Here is a 19254-nt window from a genome sequence, read left to right as displayed (position 1 = left end):
CGTCCGTCAGTACAGAGTTTTGGGATTAAGTTTCCAACCGTCCCGACCCATGTTTTTGAACGAATCTTCTCCTGTCCCAGGACACATGGAGCCAGCCTCACGGTTACCCCTTGCACCGACCCCTCACCAGCCTGGACCCCGACGACGCCCACACAGCCCTGGAGCTCCACAAGCTGGTAAGAGGGTCCACACACACACAAACACACGCACGCACGCACACACGCGCACGCACGCACGCACGCACGCACGCACACACGCACGCACGCACGCACGCACGCACGCACGCACACACGCACAAACACGCAAGCACGCAAACCTACGCACGCATGCACACATGCACGTGCTCGCAGATACACACACAGACACGCACGCAAGAACACGCACGCTCGCACACACTCGAGACATACACGAGACAAACACACACACACACACACACACTCTTCTCATCGTTCCATACTCAAAAATGTTAACAGACTTCAAAAAGCATAGTTTCGTTTTTCCCAAAGAACTTTAAACCGTACTTGTTTCCATTTGTGTCAATAAGAGGCAAACTTTGTAGACATGTAGTTGACCCAACCCCCCCCCCCCCCCCCCCCCCCCCCCCCCCCCCCCCCCCCCCTCCGTAGATCATGCGCTTCACCGGCGAGTCGGAGCTCAGCGGCTGGCAGGAGCAGCTGCTGGGGAACTACATCGTGGAGAAGGCCCAGGCCCGGCCGGCCCTCCGGGACGAGGTGCTGGCCCAGCTGGTCCACCACACCTGGGGAGAGGAGGGGCAGGCGGGGGCGCTGAGGGGCTGGCTGATGCTGGCCTGCTGCCTCAGCGCCTTCGCACCCTCGCCGGCCATGGACAAGCCCCTGCTCAAGTAGGTGGTCTGGGTGGCGGGAGGGGGGAGGGGATGGAGCTTCGGTTGATGGAACACGTGATTAAATGTTGGTGAACCCTAAGGCTGTATGGTAGTACAAAGGATTACCATGCACAAAGTGAAGAATGAACGAGAAGGATGGAAAAGTGGGGTTTAAACGACCATCGTGGTCTGTGTGATCGTTACCATCTCTCCTGATTCACTCAAACATCTGTTAGAATTTGCCCGACTACTTTTCCCGATGTAAAATGACTGTGAACATAGGTGTACTTGGATGGCGATTCACCGTTTTTTGGTCCCTGAGCTTTCACAAACTTAATGACCTTTTGACAGATGATATCTGAAATGAATGTTTTAGTGAAGCCAGGAGAGATGGCTTCAAGCCCAAGAACGGTATCATGTTTTAAATACAGCTGGTTGTAGTACAGCAAGAGTAACTGTAATCGTAACTTAAAATCCAGGAGGTTATTGGGTAAGTAGTACAGCAAGAGTAACTGTAATCTTAAGTTAAAATACAGGTGGTTTAAAGTAGAACAGAAAGAGTAACTGTAACCTTAACTTAAGATACAGGTGGTTATTTGGAGTGAGTGGTTAGAGTGGGCCGAATAATGGGCGGGGTGTTGACTCCCAAACGTAGGTAAATAGAAGCCCCCTTTGTGTACCTTCCCAAGAGTGTAAATGACAGCAGGATGTGTCCATGTTTGGGCGTGCCCTGCAGGTACGTGTCGGACCGCGGGCCGGGGGAGTACCGGGCCCTGTGCCAACACAAGCTGCTGAGCTACCTGCAGCTGCCCAGCCCCGCCCCGCGCCTCCAGCCCCCCACCCAGCTGGAGTGGACCGCCAACCAGAGGAAGGGCAAGATGGTGCTGGACGTGGAGACCTTCAACGGTGAGCAGGACGCCCCCCTCTCTCTCTCTCCCTCCCTCTCCCTCTCTTGTCCATCTCAGGTCGCCCATTCACCGATGGCAGAGGGTGGCTGGCAGGGAACCAAAAACCAATTCATTCATTTGCTGTTTTCTTTTTATAATATTATTTTATAAACCATACCACCACAAAGTATATGTTAATACATTTATTAATTTTTTGGAATAATTCGATTTATATTGTTTCTATTGTTATATTATTAATATATTGTCATTAAATGATGATAGTCATTAAAGTGTCTTTGCATACCTTGAAAAACGTAATGTATTATGATATTTTTAGTAGTAGTAATTCATACAGAGAGAAAAGATCCCAATTAATCTTTTAATCCAATTTTTTTTGAATAATCTCAAGTATACGTAAATGTGTCAGACTTTAAATATACTCAAAGAAGTGGTCGGAAACTCATGTGCTGTGAGGAGAGAGTAAATGTATTGAGTCTCTCTTTCCTCATCCAGATGAGAAGTTGACCTCAGAGGTGGATTCCTGGACGACTGGAGAACAGCTGGCCTCCTGGCTCCTCTTGTACAGGTACAGGTTCAATCCCCTATCAGTCTCAACTGCCAGGCATTAGCACGGCCATGATGGGCATTAACATGGCCAGGGTTTGGGGTTCAATCCCCTGACAAGCTCTCCTGGTAGAGCAAGGCATGAACACTGCCAGTGTGAGGGGTTCAATTCCCTGTCTAGCTCAACTGGTAGAGCAAGGAATGAACAGTTTCAGGGTTAGGGTTTGATTTGACTGGGGCCAGCCCTGCCTGGAATATATTCACTCATAGTTCTGCAAGATGCTTAGGATAAAACGATCAACAGAAATATACAATATATATTTATATTTATTGATTCATTTATAATGTTGTTCTCTCCTGTGTATGCTGATTTCCGGTGTGTGTGTGTGTGTGTGTGTGTGTGTGTGTTTGTGTGTGTGTGTGTGTGTGATTCTGCGTTTGAGCGTTTGTGTGTGTGTGTGTCTGCGTTTGTGCTTTTGTGTGTTTTTGCGTTTGTGTGCGTGTGTGTGTGTGTGTGTGAGTGTGTGTGTGTGTGTGTGTGTGTGTTCCTGCGTCTGTTCTTATGTATGCTCGTGTGTGTCTCCCAGAGGCGTGCCTGAAGCCCCCCTGGGCTGGTCTGTGTCTCTGCTGAACGACGACGGCTGGTCGGACCTGGCCGGCTGCGACTTCGTCATGGACCTCCTGTCCCAGGCGGAGGAGGACGCGTCGCCGCTCGGAGACTACAGCTACAGAGGAGGAGGAGGGGGAGGAGGAGGAGGAGGAGGAGGAAGGTAGGTCACATCTTCCTCAGGGCCATGTGTGTGTAGGTTTGACTTGGCGTTCACACTGCTGACTGGTGTGGCCGTAGAATCCCAGACAGTCCATTGCGCTCCTGGTTCCTCCCAAACATGAATAATAAAACATACATACTGCATACAAAGTGGCTCGTGAACGTAGCTCTCTCTATTCTATATCGATGTATGTACATTTGGATTTTCGTTGGTAATCACATTTTACCTCGTTTGTTCCCCCACTTATTATAAAATCTTGTTCACACAAATTGTATCCGTCTGTCTGTCTGTCTGTCTGTCTGTCTGTCTGTCTGTCTGTCTGTCTGTCTGTCTGTCTGTCTGTCTGTCTCTCTGCCTGTCTGCCTATCTGTCTGCCTGTGTATCCATCTGTCTCTCTGCCTTTCTGTCTGTCTCTCTCTCCTTGTCTCTCTGCCTATCTCTCTGCCTGTCTGTCTGCCTGTGTTTGTGTGTGTGTGTGTGTGTGTCTCCAGGATGGAGTTCACCGACCAGGAGAGCTACATCCCCGCGGCCCCCGCCATGCAGGCCCCCCGCCTGCCCATGTCCGGTGACGCGTGGAGCCGAGAGCAACCGGGTGCGGGTAGGTCCTCACGCGCTCACACCTCGCTCCTCCCTCACCCCCGATGAGCTCCGTAGGCTCCCATCACAGATTCTGGTTTCCCTTTCATTTACTTACTGTACCATCCAGTGTGAGTTTCCCCGTCCTCAGGGAGGCGGAGAGAGGGCTACGTTGATGCCATAAGGTCTTTGTCGTTAGTCCTGGGCTTCTACCTAGTACCGTCCTGTCCCAGGACTGTTGCTAAACAGTATAGACTCATAGACCTGCAGTGGACTATGAAAGGTCTTCCTCCTTGAGACTGTATTACACGCCTGAACCCGAGAATCAAGGCACGTTGAATATTGGGGGATTTGCTGTGATTACAAAGACAAACCTCAGAGAACACTGAAACAAAATCCTTTGTGCATTTTTGAAGGATTTGTTGGAAAATGGGAAAGCAATGTTACCACAACAACTGAGGTCATTTATGTTGTCAAGACGACCACAATGCTGAGTGTTTTTCATGATAAGATGGTCGGGGACATTGACTCAGTGAGCCTGAGGATTCTGTCCTCGGCTTCAATGTTAATGAGGTTGATATCTGAGACTGGTATCCCTACACCTGAACATTTCCGCTCACACTCACTTTATTCACTTTATTCCTCGTTCCTCGTTGTCTTCCAGCACGTGTTCGCCAAATGGACGACTATGTGGATGACCTGTTTGACTCTGTTCTGGAACCAGGAACCCCAGTATGTGTTATTTTTCAATGAACATAGAGTTCTTGAAGTTGGGCTTAAGCCATGTGAAAAATACGTGAAAGTTGTGTTTTTTGTGAATGGCTGTGTGAGACAACAGAGGTAGCTTCTTTAAAATAATTTGTTTTGTTGTTGTTGTGTGTGTGTGTGTGTGTGTGTGTGTGTGTGTGTGTGTGTGTGTGTGTGTGTGTGTGTGTGTGTGTGTGTGTGTGTGTAGGACAATGAGAGGGTGGCCATGTTGAACCGAAGGATGAGAGGAGCTGGAGGAATCGGACCAATGCATGGGATGTATGGAGCTGGTAGGATGTCTCTTGTCTCTCTGTCTCTCTCTGTCTCTCTGTCTCTCTGTCTCTCTATCTATCTATCTCTCTCTCTCTCTCTCTCTCTCTCTCTCTCTCTCTCTCTCTCTCTCTCTCTCTCTCTCTCTCTCTCTCTCTCTCTCTCTCTCTCTCTCTCTCTCTCTCTCTCTCTCTTACTGATTAGAAAACATTCTATTTTCTCTCTACAGGTATGCCTATGACAATGCCAGGCTATCCCGCTGGTAAGTTGGCGTATGTCGACTAAAACGTGTCTATATAATGATGTCCTGTTAATGACGTCATACTGATCATGGCATGTTGATGTTGATGCCAAGTTAATGATGCCATGTTATTGATGATGTAATGTACGTCACTCTCTGCCCAGGGATGCCAGTCAACCCAGCCATGCAGGGCTACGGTGGAATGCCTATGATGCCATCCATGCCATCCATGCCATGTAAACTCTTCGTTCATTCATAATCACCCATTCATTCAGTTTGACTCCTTCATATCGATATTCTCTGTTTGAATACCGACAACAAAACTTCTGTAATAACATGTCATACATGTATTAAACACATGTATAATAACTGTAAATGTACAACATGTTAATGTATAACATGTATATGCCTTCCCATCACAGCCATGATGATGCCCCAGATGGCAATGCCTGCACCTCTGATGCAGATGGATCCAGCCCAACAAGCTCTCATCAACCAGCAGGCCTTGCTCATGGTGACAACACAACACAAACACAACCACATCCCTATGTCCACTCCATCTGTGTGTTTGTTTTGGTGTCTACCCTCCTCTCCTCTCCCTTCTCTCCTCTCCTCTCCCTTCTCTCCTCTCCTCTCCCTTCTCTCCTCTTCTCTCCTCTCCTCTCCTCTCCTCTCCTCTCCTCTCCTCTTCTCTCCTCTCCTCTCCTCTCCTCTCCTCTCCTCTCCTCTCCTATCCCCTTCTCTCCTCTTCTTTCCCTTTCTCTCCCCTTCTCTCCTCTTCTTTCCCCTTTCCTCCCCTTCTCTCCTCTTCTTAACCCTTCTCCCCTTCTCTCCCCTTCTCCCCTTCTCTCCTCTTTTCTCCCCTTCTCTCCCCTTCTCTCCCCTTCTCTCCCCTTCTCCCCTTCTCTCCCTCCAGGCCCAGCAGATGACCACGCAGGCCATGTCTCTCTCCGCGCAGCAGCAGCAGGCCCAGCAGCCCAAGGTTAAGCCCATAGCGGAGCGGTTCTCCAGGGACCGAGAGAGCGAGAGAGACAGGGACCGGGAGAGGGAGAGGGAGAGGGAGAGGGAGAGGGAGAGGGAGCGGGAGAGGGAGAGGGACAGGGACAGGGAGAGGGAGAGGGAGAGGAGGAAGGCACGTAGCCCCTCGACCTCCCCTCCCCGCCCCGTGTCCCGGCCCAAGGTGTCCCCATCCAAGCACACCCCGAAAACCAAAATCCGTGAGCCTCAGGTCAGTGTGTGTGTGTGTGTGTGTGTGTGTGTGTGTGTGTGTGTGTGTGTGTGTGATTATTAATATGTTCTGATGTCAATGGGAACACATGTGTTTACTTGGACATGTGTGTGAGTGTGTTTGTGTGATTATTAATATGTTCCGATGCCACAGGGAACACATGTGTTTATGTGTGTGCGTGGACGTGTGTGAGTGTGTTTGTGTGATTATTAATATGTTCCGACGTCACTGGGAACACACGTGTTTATCTGTGTGCGTGGACATGTGTGTGTGTGTGTGCTGCTCATTCCTTGTCTACAGGAGGTGCACCTATGGGTGGATACTGGTGAGTTGCGTTACTTCTGCTTAGTGTTTGTTCCTTCTGTGCTCCGTTTAAACAGCCGGAGAAACACGTGGACGACTCTGATCCGGAAGATCCAGAAAACTTTAGAGACAAGATGAATTACTTCCAGAAGAAAGGTGGGTTGTGAGACTGTGTTGTTCCTCTGCGTGTATTGTTAGTCGTCCTTTGATTGAAGATTTACATGATGACTTAGGGGACGTATTTTATAACCTTGAGCAAGCCGTTCAGTCTCTTCTTCAGAGTGCAGCCCTGTTGCTCCAACAACAGGAGCCATTGATCCAGTCGGCTGTCGCTCACATGGCATGGGAGTCTAACCTCTGGTCTTAATAATAATAAATAATAATGCATTTAATTTAGAGGCGCCTTTCAAGACACCCAAGGTCACCTTACAGAGCATATAGTCATCATACATTTTTTAAAAAGCAAGACATTGTGGAAAAAATAAAAAAATAAAAAAATAAATAAATAAACATAAGCAATAAGAAAAAAATAAATAAAAAAACAATCAAAACAGTGATCAGTTAGACGTTGTGTGCGAGTTTGAACAAGTGAGTTTTGAGTTGTGACTTGAAGGTTGAAATGGTGTCTGACTGTTTTATGTGTCGGGGGAGGGAGTTCCAGAGCCTGGGTGCTGAACAGCTGAATGACCGATCTGATCTGTCTCTGCTCCTCTGCGACCCGCAGGCACTGAGCCCTCAGCCAAAGCCCCGCCCTCTAAGCCTGCTCACTCCCCAGCAAGAAAACCCTGGAAACCGCCGGCCTCTTCCCCTCCAGCCCCCGCCTCCCCACCACCATCCCCAAAGCCCCCGGGTAAGTACAGGAAGAGGCTGGTTCTACTACTTCTACACCTGATCCACCACTTCTTATTGGGCCCCGGATCATTGAATCAGAGAACCAGGAGTAGTCAAAGTCAAACAAAAGCTGAAATGTGTGAAATGTGGATATGCGAGGGGGTGATTTTGGGTTTAGTTGAAATTTAGAAAACGTTACTTAAATCTTAATGGAAGGAGGAAAGACACACACACACACGCACGCACGCACGCACGCACGCACGCACGCACGCACGCACGCACGCACGCACGCTGTCTCTCTCTCTCTCTCTCTCTCTCTCTCTCTCTCTCTCTCTCTCTCTCTCTCTCTCTCTCTCTCTCTCTCTCTCTCACACACACACACCGCACACTCACGCACACACCCACTGATTGAACTCCCTCTCATTGGTTGAGCCTTCCCCCGCCCCCCCCCGCAGCCCTGCGCCACCACTCCCCCCCGCCCCAGCGACGCCCCTCGGTGGTCCCCTCGTCCCCCCAGACCGAGCCCACCACCAGCATCCGGGACATCATCAAGATGTACAACAGCCGCCCCGCGCCCGAGCCCAAGCCCTTTGAGCCCGTCAGGTAACACACCCACCCCACCCAGGCGGGGGTCCACCTCCCAACAGTACGGTTCAGAGGGGCTAGGGTCAGGGGTCACCAACACAGTGCACCATGGCGCCATGGCGCCCGCAAGGACCACATGAGGCGCCCGCAGGCCTGTTCTAAACATAGCACTACTCGTTCTTCAACAACTCTTTCCCACCTTTTTTAAGTCATTGTTGATAATTATTGTGAGAAATCCTTAATATGACTTAATTAATTAACATGTCTTCACATAGATGAGTATCATTAATCATTTATAGTAAGATATAACTAAAGGCAAACTGAATTTCTTATTTCGGAAGAGTGTATAGAATGGGGTGCCCTTCGTATGGCTCAGTACCCATGAAGTAGCTCTCCGGTTCAAAAAGGTTGGGGACCCCTAGGTTAGGGTCAGGGGTCAGCGTTCTATCACGTCGTCTGTCTCTTTGAGGCCGGAATTGGTATTAAGGGCTAGACTAATGACGCTTACTTGACATGAGAATGGAGGACGGATTACTGTGATTATAGAGCAAGGTATGTAGCCAGAGCAAGATGTATGGGTCAAATGGTTCGAAGTGCTTACAGGGATCTGAGGGAAGGTTTGGGAGGTTTGACCGCTCAACAACGTTCCAGAGATGGAATACTGTTTCTAAGCAATAAGGACACTGAAGTAGACTCCTTCTTTCACTCAGCTGCACCTCTGTCCCTTCTCTTATACTATTCTACATCCTCTTGACAGGGTGCCTGGCCGCCATTTTGTCAAGAAGAACGACCCCAAGGAGGAAGCACTGGCCATTCTCAAAAGTAAAGGACCTCCACCAAAGGTAAGAGAAACCCGATGAACCAAAAATGTACCGATGTTATTCCTTGTGCATGCCGTATTGGTCGTCAACCAATAAAACAATCTTGATTAAAATGTGGTAGTGGAATCTGGATATCTCTCTACCGCATAACTGAGCCCTAACCCCCTCCCCTCTCCCCCCGATGTATCTCATTCACAGAAACATTGGCACCCGCCCCCTCCCCCGCCCAAGGCCCCGCCCTCCCCCACGGCCCCCCGCTCCATCTCCAACAGCATGCGGGAGAAGCAGGGCTTCCTGGCCAACCTGTTCGCCAACAAGCTCGCCCAGAACCCCCCCCCGGCGCCACCGGAGCCTCCTCAAAACAGCTGGAGTCCGCCCCCCTCCCCGCCGCCGTTCATCCCAGAAGCGCCCTCCATGGCGGCCCCCTCTCTAAGTACGTAACCCCCCCCCTCGACAAATCCACCTATCTTTGTATGTTTGGTTTAAACATTTTTAATTTAGAATTTCTATGCATTTGGTATTTTGAATTTGTAGCTTTGATTTTTTTGAAATCATTTGAAACTAGCAATGTATACGCAAAATGATGCAAGGCGAGGAGAAAACATTGAATAACCAGCGTTGTAACTTTTTGTTTGAATGCGTTCAGATTCGATGCCTGATGACAGCGGCATCCGCACACAGCTCCATCGCTTCAGCGCCAGCGTCTGCTTCTCCTACTCCGCCATGATGGGGAAGCTGTTCATACGCAAGGAGGTGCGCACACACACACATGCACTCACACGCACTTACATACGCACTCACACGCACTTACATGCACACACACGCACATACATGCACACACATGCACACACACTCGCACACCCACACGTACACGCACACACACGCACACACCCATACGTACACGCACACACACGCACGTACGTACTAGCACACACGTGAGAACACACATGTGATTTTGGTCACTTCTTATGCTCTGATAACGGATTGGTTTATTTCCTCTTGTCCAGGTGTTCTATCCCAGAGAGAAGTTCAACCAGCAGTACGTCCTCAACCTGCTCTGTGAACAGGTTAGACACCGTCCTCTTCGCTGTATTTCAACACATTTCAATCTGCTTCGCATATTTGAAACCCCTGCAAACGTGCTTTGTAACAGGCGTTTTACCATGCCATGTTTTAGTCATATTATTGTTGTGTTCTTTTGTAAAGCACTGTGTATATAAAGTATGTTTATTAGGTTAGCCTCACCCTCACAGTGTATTGTTTTTCTTCTGTTTACATCATGTCACAGTCTGGTGTCTTCCTGATGCTTAGATCATGTCTTGGTGTTTTGTTTCCGGTTTAGATCATGTCTTGGTGTTTTGTTTGGGGTTTAGATCATGTCTTGGTGTTTTGTTTGCGGTTTAGACCATGTCTTGGTGTTTTGTTTCCGGTTTAGATCATGCGGGACACGTATTCAGACAGCTGCATAAGGATCAGCCGAGAGGAGCGCAGGAAGATGAAGGACCTTCTCGGTGAGACTCATGACAATAATCAGTAGCAATAATCAATAACAATTATAATTTATTGATAATAATTATTGTTAATTATTTGTGTTTTTCAAGGTACTCTTACAGTCGACATTCTTAAGGACATTATAACAAAAATAACAGCTCAGGTTCAGTTCAGTTGGTAGAAAATAGAAAAGTGCTATTGTCCATGGTGTGGTTCAGATGCTGGCTAGTGAGTAGTGACTAATAGTGAGTGTTGTCCTAATAGTGACTGTGTTGTCCATGGTGCGGTAGAGGTGCTGGCTAGTGAATAGTGTCATAGGAGTGATGTTGCATTGTCATGTCACAGGGAGTTTCCACGTCGGCACCAGCATCAGCAGCATCCAGGACGACAGCATGAAGAAGAGGATCGTCATCGCAGCCCGCGACAACTGGGAGAACTACTTCACCCGCCTCTTCCCTGTAGAGGTGAGCTGGAGTTAACATGTCACACACACACACACACACACACACACACACACACACACACACATATACACTCATATACACACGCACGTACACACGCATGAACCCACACACACACAGACAGATATACACATAAACATAGCACACACTCACTCACTCACTCACTCACTCACTCACTCACTCACTCACTCACTCACTCACTCACTCACTCACACTCACACACACACACACACACACACACACACACACACACACACACACACACACACACACAAATGCACTTGTAAGCATCTCCCTTCCTCACACACGTTCACACTCAGCCCCGGTGTGTGTGTTGCAGGCCGGCAGCGGGGACACCCAGGTGCTGGGGGTCTGCCACCGGGGGGTCCGCCTGCTGAAGGTGGTCAAGGCCTCAGGGATCAACCCTAAACACCTGCATCTGCTACGGAGCTACAGGTAAACATCCACCAGCACACACACACATTAAGGTGTGCACGCATACACACACACACATACACACACACACACACACACACACACACACACACACACACACACACACACACACACACACACACACACACACACACACACACGCAGGCAGACACACACACGCACGCACGCACGCACGCACGCACGCACGCAGACACACACACACACACACACACACACACACACACACACACACACACACACACACACACACACACACACACACACACACACACTCACACATCCCATTTTATGTTTGTGTGATTCTTTTTCTGTGTGTCCGTGTGTATAGTTTTGCCGAGATGCTGTCTGTAGGGCTGAGCCAGAGCAACACGGTGGAGCTGGAGGTGAAGAACGAGACCATCCAGCTGCAATCACCAAAAGCCCCGCAGATAGTCAGCATGATGCAACTCTTCCTCAGGGAGCTGATCAAGGTACCAATCTGTGTTTATATCCTCCTCACCCACACCACAAAATAGACAGGACAACTCTTTAGCCCAAGGCCCGGACATTACCGGTTCACACACACCGAAGTCAACCATGCAAGGCGACACAGAGGTGGTCGGGAGCAGATAGTCAGAGTTAGGTCTCTCGCTCAGGGACACCGTGACACCTTCCTGTTTCAAGTCAACCCGCTCTATCTTCTGAGCTAAGCAGACCGGGTTTTGGTTTTACAAATCAATCCGTTGGTTCAAACCCCCAATGTTCAGAGCACTGATTTTCTGTGTCGGTCGCAGGACTCGAACCATGTGATCGCCTGGAAGAGCTACATCACAGACGACAAGAGTCTCCTCAGCTTCTCCAGAGGGGACATCATCCAGCTGCTGCCAATGGAGAGGCTGCAGACAGGTGAGGCTGCAGACAGGTGAGGCTGCAGACAGGTGAGGCTGCAGACAGGTGAGGCTGCAGACAGGTGAGGCTGCAGACAGGTGAGGCTGCAGACAGGTGAGCCCGTCACTGTTTGAAACCCGCTGTGTGGAAGGACTGAGCGGTGTAGTGAAGCACTGGGTGGTGTAGTGAAGTACTGAGGGGTGTAGTTAAGTACTGAGGGGTGTAGTTAAGGACTGAGGGGTGTAGTTAAGTACTGAGGGGTGTAGTGGTAGGACTATGTGGTGTCAAGGCTGTGTGGTGTAGTGGAAGATTGTACTTTAAAGCCTGTATACACTTCTCGCGTGATTGACGATACTTTGGACTGACATTCAAATGTCACTACACTAAAGAGATACATATCTAAAAAACAACATAAATATAGTCATCTATAACATATATAGAGTATGTGCCCAATGTCCTAACAGAGGACGACGTTCACGTGCTATATTGTAGGATTGATACCTTTTTTAATCGGAGGGGAACCACTAAAAGCCGTTAGACGTGAGTGAACCCTCCACTGAAGAGGGTCTGCTCTCCACCCCCCCAGGCTGGCGCTTCGGCACCTTTCGGGGCCGGTCCGGGCTCTTCCCCGACGAGCTCACCCAGCCGTCCGCCGCCCCGGACTACCACCACGTCCACCTGGAGCGCCGGGTGGAGAGGAGCAAGAGCATGAGGGCGCCCGCCGGAGCCCACGGTCAGCGGCCCCGCAGAGAGGGCTCCGTCCAGGGCTCCGTCCAGGGCTCCGTCCAGGGCTCCGTCCAGGGCTCTGAGATGGAGCTGGTTCAGCACGGCCTCATTGGGTTCGCCACTAGGTTCTTCAGGTAGGACGGACACAGTGCTTCACTGGCTCGCACTGAGGATGTTTTACATGTTGTTTATGTTTTATGTTTTATGTGTTGAAGATGTGTATTTTTATAAGAGTTGTTTATTAGATACTGCATTATTTTTGCGGCTGGACATTTGCCCACCAGTGGAAAATTGGTGTCTTCCCAAAAGGAGTAGAAAATACTGTCTAAAAAGGAATTTCATTCGTAGAAGTAATAAAGGTTTTTTTTTTTCCACCATCAAAGGGTGGACACCGACGGCCTGCCAAAGACGGGGCGCGACTTCGCAGACATTGTTCAACATTCAGAGGTACGGTGACCCAACAACGACTAACCCTCTGGGAACCTCTGATTGACGGCTCTAACAGCGCCTCTATTGTGTTTCCAGAAGCCCATACAGCAGTCCCTCATCTTCTACAATGACCCTGAGAACAACAGCAAGGCGGTTCTGTGTTTCACCAGTGAGTCGATAAGGAATCACTCTGCCCAGTTTTTTTTTTATCTACCTTCCAACCCAACCCAACCCACCTGCCGTTCTACTCACCCGTGTTCTGTGTTGTGTGCGTTGCGGTCCAGACGTGATGCAGTTCATGGGAGATATGGCGCTGAAGAAGAAAGGAACTAAGGCGGACTGCCTCACTCACATCCTATCGGTCGGTTTTAGTTTTGCATCTGCTAGAGGCCCGGCCCGGACGGGTTCACGTGAAGCCTCGACATCCTACGCATTAACAAGAGAAGCGAGAGATTAGAAGTTGACCATTTGTTTTTTTTCACTTTGTTCAGCTCGGAAATGAGAAAGAGTCGTTGAGAGATGAGATCTACTGTCAAGTCATGAAGCAGAGCACGGGAAACCCCCAACAGTGAGTGTGTGTGTGTGTATGTGTGCGTGCTTGTGTGCGATTGAGGAAGACAAAGTGTTTATGTCATTGTCTACACATTCATTTAATTTTCAGTATGTATCTAATTATGTGTGTCTAGTCACTGTTTGATTAGAATACAGAGTTCTGTGGTAGATCTATGTTATTGGTTGCTGATTGGTTGTCGTGACGTCCTGCAGAGAGAGTTGCATGCTGGGATGGCATCTGCTCCAACTGGTGACTGGTTTCTTCCCCTGTTCCACTACCCTGCAGCCGTACCTCAACCAGCACCTCCAACACATCACTCAGGACCCCTCCCACGCCTACCACGGTAACACACACTATATTGTTTTATTTGCGTTTTATTATGTCAATGCAACAATACAATTCTTTACACTACACTCAACGTGAAGCCCAAACACACCACTGTGAACTCTAGAACATGAACACACCACTGTGGACTCTAGAACATGAACACACCACTGTGAACTCTAGAACATGAACACACCACTGTGAACTCTAGCACATGAACACACCACTGAGAACTCTAGCACATGAACACACCACTGTGAACTCTAGCACATGAACACACCACTGAGAACTCTAGCACATGAACACACCACTGTGAACTCTAGTACATGAACACACCACTGTCAACACTGGCACTGTACATTAAGATCCACATATGAATCGACAATGGTGAACTCTACACTATACACTAATGTGTAAAACTGTATCCCCCCCCACCCACCCCTTCCCCCCCAGAGCTCGCCATCATCTGTCAAAACAACCTGCTCCAGTCTCTGAGCTACGGCGGCCGCCGCAACATCCCCTCACGTGTGGAGATTGAGGCCACCCTGGTGAGACCACCTGCCCTCTAGTATGGAGGAGATGTTGTCCACTTCAGTGAGTCAAAATCAGTCATGGTGCTGTGTTCTTATTCCTCAGGCCGGTAAAACCACCAGAAGAGTTCCTCTGCATCTGCCGGGAGGGGTGGAGTTCCCTCTGACCATACGCAACTTCGGCGTAAGCCAACATTATCCTTCCTGTCTGTCTGTCTGTCTGTCTGTCTGTCTGTCTGTCTGTCTGTCTGTCTGTCTGTCTGTCTGTCTGTCTGTCTGTCTGTCTGTCCCTCTGTCTGTCCCTCTGTCTGTCTGTCTCCCTCTCACTCACTACCTCCCCCCCTCCCAGGTGGTGGAGGAGATGGTGGCAGGGTTCTGTGCGGAGATAGATGTGGTGAATCCAGCCGAGCTCCGAGAGTTTGTCGTCCACGTTAACCGCGTCAATGGTAAAGTTTCAAGTAAAACTAGCCCAATTGAGTTGGGTTTAAGGGTTTGGTTCTCCATTCAAAGGTTGGGGTTAGGGGTTCCTATGGGTTGGATTTTAGGGTTTGGTTTTCAGTTCTAGGTTGAGAATTTCCCATAAAGGTTATGTTTGAGGGTTTGGTTTTTGCTTCTTTGGCTCCGAAGGGGGAAATAACAAATTAAGCCGCCAAAAATCATGCAGAAAGCTTGTGGCCTAAAATAGTTAAAGAAAAATACACAACGGATTAGGGTTAAATTAGGAGAATAGATGAGGAAATATGCTTAGGTTAGGTCAGCCAAATAAGCGTAATGCAGCGGTTAAAACCTAACCCTCAAACCCAAACCCTTAAACAAACCAGGGGAACAACAGTATATTACGTCTCTCACTCCTACCCGGTCTCTGCCTCGCTCTTCTTCTCCCCACTCCTGTCCATCTATCAGGTGGTGTGCTGCGAACCCTCAACGTGGCAGAGTACCCCTTTGACTTCCTGTTGGACGACAACTCCGTCTTCCTGTCGCTGCGGCGCGTCCTCTGGGAGACCCCGATGAACTTCAACAACGCCCTGTATGTGGAGTTCCACTACCAGCAGGTAACATCCACATCGCTTTCTGCACGATTTAGTCATACTAAAGACAAAAACTTAACAACATGGTGGTTTAAGTGCAGGTGGGAGGAGTTTCAAGTCATGTTGTGTTGATGAATTGAGTGCAGTGGGAATGAAGGAGTGACGTGTGCTACACTCAAACAATGTGTGTGTGTGTGTGTGTGTGTGTGTGTGTGTGTGTGTGTGTGTGTGTGTGTGCGTGTGCGTGCGTGCGTGCGTGCGTACGTCCGTGTTGAAGTTTATTTGTCATGACACGGTCACAAGTTATTACAAATGAAATGCTGGAATTCCTTGCTCTCTAAAACAGAGCAAATGAGAAACAGCAAAATAAAAGTAATGATAATACATCAAAGTATATGTGTGTGTTATATATATTTAATAAGAGCGTGGGTGCCTGTGGCTGTGTTTCTAGTTACGTGGGGACTTCCTGGACGGCAGTCTGATACTGCCCTATGACAGCGCCTTCATGGTCCAGCAGCTGGCTGAGCTGTCGGCCCTGGAGCGATCGGTGCAGGGTCTCCCCGGCCCGCCTTCACTGTGAGGAACCAGGCTGCTCTGCCCTCCAACAGGGCTTGTACAGCAGAAGGCATCATGGGAGATGTTGTTGCCAATGCTCTGCCATTAGTGACGAGAGAGAGTTGTAGTAACGTCAGATCCATAATAATATACCGTAACCTAGGCTAATCTAAACTTTGTTTTGCCATATTTCACTTGATAAACTCTGGGGCAGTTTTGAACACAATAATGTCACCACATAATGAGAAATTATTTCACGATTAATTACTAAACAGCGAGCTATAAACTCTTTCTACCATTAACGTGACATTACTATTAATTTACATACCCTGCACACATCTATGGGGTTGGGGGATGCACGGTGCAATAATGTGCACAGAGGTCATCCTCTATGTCGGCCTCACTAACCCACCTCTCTTTCTTTCTCTCTCCCTCGCTCTCTCTCTTAAGGCAAGAGCTGAAGGCGCACCTCCCAAAAGACGACTTTGTCGCCAGCAACCTCAAGGAGATCCACGCTCTCTCCCCGAACCAGATGGCTGCCGTGGCAACGCTTGGTCCTGAAGTCGCCAAGATGCGATTCATTGGTGTGGGACTTTTCTAGGGCTGCAACTAACGATAATGTTCATAGTTGATACACCCAAACAATTATTTGTCCAGATTTATCAAGCAATAATTGAGTCAACAACATTTTCCCAGATGAGTAAATAATCCATCCCATCATCATATCCTCACATGCAGATCTCCTGAGCACCATGCCTCTGTTTGGCTCCAACTCCTTCCGGGCCGTGAAGGTCAGCAATCGCAGCTGCCCCTCCCCCTGCCTGGTGGTTGTCAACAAGGAGGAGGTGGCATTCGTGCACCCCAAAACACAGGTACAGTAGCCATCAGCTGTCTTCCACAGCAGCGGATCCTCAAACTTTTCACCTCGGGACCCAAATGACCATTTCATTGTGTCTGTGGGACCCAGCGAAATACACAACATCAGCCAATTCCGGTGTGCTCAAGGGTTTTCTGGATGGATTGAGACCCGTAGTTTAAGAGACCCAGCTCTATCGGGTTGTTCTAACAAAGGTGCTACTGTCCCCAGGGCCATAACCAGGGTTAAGAAATGAGTGAGGCTATTCTAAAATTACACCTACAAACACAATGCAAGCTATACACTATATAGACTAATTATCTATAATTAAATAGAAACAGAAGGACTTTTGGGCAAAAATACTATTATTAAAACTGCACAATTTGTCACAATTTACACCCACTGTTCTTCTGTCTGTGTGTAATATTTATATTTATGTTTATTTTAATTTCTTAATTTAGGATATATTTACCGAACCTCGGTGACCTTATAGCTGGCTATCGCTAACGACTGTCCATACATCTTGTAGTTTCATATCAACGCTAAATGTGTGCATTCGGTGTGTATGCAAATCTCTGTGCCAGGTGCGGAGCTTCGCCGTCGCACTAGCAGACGTGCAGTCCATGCGAACGATCCGGGCGAAGAAGCACGACAAGATCCTAGTGGTGGAGATAAACTACGTCTACCCAGGGGGGCAGCCCGAGAAAATCACCATCCACCTCCAGCAGGTAATAGCACCATCGGACATAACTGGTATCAATAATACCATAAAACACAGAGTATACATAAAGCAACCGGAAAACTGATTTTAATAAAAAGACGTGCCATTGTGTACTGCAAGATTTTTAACAGAGATTAGCCTACCAGGCAAACCTAAGCAGGTTTTAGCACATGCGCTGGGTAGTCTTTAATGTTTTTCTTTGGTTATACCTGCGCTGTGATTCACCCTCTCTCACTCGTTATCTCTCACCTTAGGCCAAGGAGCTGTGCCATATACTCGCTGCAATCATTGAAGAATATGTGCGGCCATCTTCCAACGTTTAGCTCTATACACCACCTGAGACCGGAGACAGCAGAAACAGCAGTTGTCACGAATTCCATCGGTACTTTGAAGAACATGACATGAGTCTGTCAACTTTAGTTATGAATGGCCAGCTGTTTATTCTTTGAGACATGCATCATTTGTTTATCTCATTCAATTGCATCCAAATGGTATACATGGGTTCTCGCAGATTTTAATAAGTTATTTAAAACGTTATTGCATTATAATGATTAAATTAATTAAGTATAATTTTTAATTATGACTTAAATGTACATAAGCTGCACTTCATAAATGTACTTTAGGGAATGTATTGTTAAATTATTATGTTATTTGACTGAATGCTCGAATTTTGTATCAAATCAAGGCCCCCAATGTTTGAATGTTAAATTAACTTATTTCAATTGAATCAACTTTTTTCAATGATGTTCACCAGTCTAAAATCCTCTATATCATACGATTTTTATTTCACTCAAGAATAACTAATTAATTCGTAATTTATAAGCAAAAAGTATTGGGCTTACAGTATACTACGAGTAGATATGTACATCATGTTTACTGATTATTTGAGGGAATTGTTAATAATTCACAATGATGATTGAATGATTCATAAATATAGATGCAGTGGAGGATTCCACTCGTTTTATAAATGATTTTCTTGATATTTGTAAATCTTGCTTTACAATTTGTTGATTTAACTATACCAAGTACAACTTCACTCATAAACCTGCAGCACCTTATATAAAGTCGCTAAATGCAGCCCTCTAGTCAAAGAGTAACATTTATTTTCAATGCATTTCACGTCACATCAATCTTGCAATTTAAGGACAGGTAAGCTTGCCAATGTATTCAGATGCCTGTATGACATGAACGGGTCACTCTGGCACGCTCCCCGGTTGAAACACATGGAGGCGGATGAGAAGCTGCAGACTGCAGGGGGCCACATGTCTGTAAGGAGTGGTGGGACGGCCTTATCTTCTTTCCTTTTGGGACGGATTTTATTTAGTAACCTATGTTAGCATAAAAAAAAACCTGAGGTACATGTATTTTCTCCCCCCTCATAAATGTAATGAGATTATTAATTGTCTTCATATGAGCTTGTGTTTCACCCGGAGTCCACCAGGTGACGCTGTTAACACACATTGACAAGGCGTGTGCTATGACAGCATGCGATATGCATTGTTTTGTTTAAACCAATATAGATCCATGGTTTTTGCCAAGGTATCAATCACCATATAGCCTACTCTAAAGGAGTCCAAAGGTACAAGCCTT

The 19254-nt window shown here is 47.8% G+C and overlaps 1 protein-coding gene across 1 annotated transcript in view; it reads left to right on the top strand.

Moving 5' to 3' along the window:
• Positions 1 to 18203, top strand: part of myo15b (myosin XVB) — a 38901-nt gene extending 20698 nt beyond the window's left edge. Inside the window, exons 29-67 of the mRNA XM_030340943.1 lie at positions 81 to 176; positions 627 to 862; positions 1581 to 1750; positions 2245 to 2317; positions 2883 to 3065; positions 3557 to 3663; positions 4306 to 4373; positions 4597 to 4678; positions 4888 to 4920; positions 5064 to 5135; positions 5322 to 5413; positions 5816 to 6127; positions 6508 to 6586; positions 7155 to 7280; positions 7717 to 7864; positions 8604 to 8688; positions 8866 to 9100; positions 9314 to 9420; positions 9675 to 9734; positions 10103 to 10178; positions 10504 to 10622; positions 10960 to 11075; positions 11404 to 11545; positions 11849 to 11960; positions 12529 to 12802; positions 13052 to 13115; positions 13194 to 13266; positions 13382 to 13458; positions 13589 to 13665; positions 13863 to 13993; positions 14428 to 14522; positions 14611 to 14688; positions 14854 to 14950; positions 15408 to 15556; positions 15984 to 16108; positions 16538 to 16671; positions 16826 to 16959; positions 17528 to 17671; positions 17919 to 18203. Of these exons, the coding sequence (XP_030196803.1) occupies positions 81 to 176; positions 627 to 862; positions 1581 to 1750; positions 2245 to 2317; positions 2883 to 3065; positions 3557 to 3663; positions 4306 to 4373; positions 4597 to 4678; positions 4888 to 4920; positions 5064 to 5135; positions 5322 to 5413; positions 5816 to 6127; positions 6508 to 6586; positions 7155 to 7280; positions 7717 to 7864; positions 8604 to 8688; positions 8866 to 9100; positions 9314 to 9420; positions 9675 to 9734; positions 10103 to 10178; positions 10504 to 10622; positions 10960 to 11075; positions 11404 to 11545; positions 11849 to 11960; positions 12529 to 12802; positions 13052 to 13115; positions 13194 to 13266; positions 13382 to 13458; positions 13589 to 13665; positions 13863 to 13993; positions 14428 to 14522; positions 14611 to 14688; positions 14854 to 14950; positions 15408 to 15556; positions 15984 to 16108; positions 16538 to 16671; positions 16826 to 16959; positions 17528 to 17671; positions 17919 to 17987 (4650 nt within the window). The 3' untranslated portion in view covers positions 17988 to 18203. The remainder of the gene's footprint in view (positions 1 to 80; positions 177 to 626; positions 863 to 1580; positions 1751 to 2244; positions 2318 to 2882; positions 3066 to 3556; positions 3664 to 4305; positions 4374 to 4596; positions 4679 to 4887; positions 4921 to 5063; positions 5136 to 5321; positions 5414 to 5815; positions 6128 to 6507; positions 6587 to 7154; positions 7281 to 7716; positions 7865 to 8603; positions 8689 to 8865; positions 9101 to 9313; positions 9421 to 9674; positions 9735 to 10102; positions 10179 to 10503; positions 10623 to 10959; positions 11076 to 11403; positions 11546 to 11848; positions 11961 to 12528; positions 12803 to 13051; positions 13116 to 13193; positions 13267 to 13381; positions 13459 to 13588; positions 13666 to 13862; positions 13994 to 14427; positions 14523 to 14610; positions 14689 to 14853; positions 14951 to 15407; positions 15557 to 15983; positions 16109 to 16537; positions 16672 to 16825; positions 16960 to 17527; positions 17672 to 17918) is intronic.
• The last annotated feature ends 1051 nt before the right edge of the window (positions 18204 to 19254 follow it).

This window comes from Gadus morhua, chromosome 18 (assembly GCF_902167405.1).
Source record: "Gadus morhua chromosome 18, gadMor3.0, whole genome shotgun sequence".
In the NCBI taxonomy this organism is placed as follows: Eukaryota; Metazoa; Chordata; class Actinopteri; order Gadiformes; family Gadidae; genus Gadus; species Gadus morhua.
This window is presented reverse-complemented; position numbering and strand designations above follow the sequence as displayed.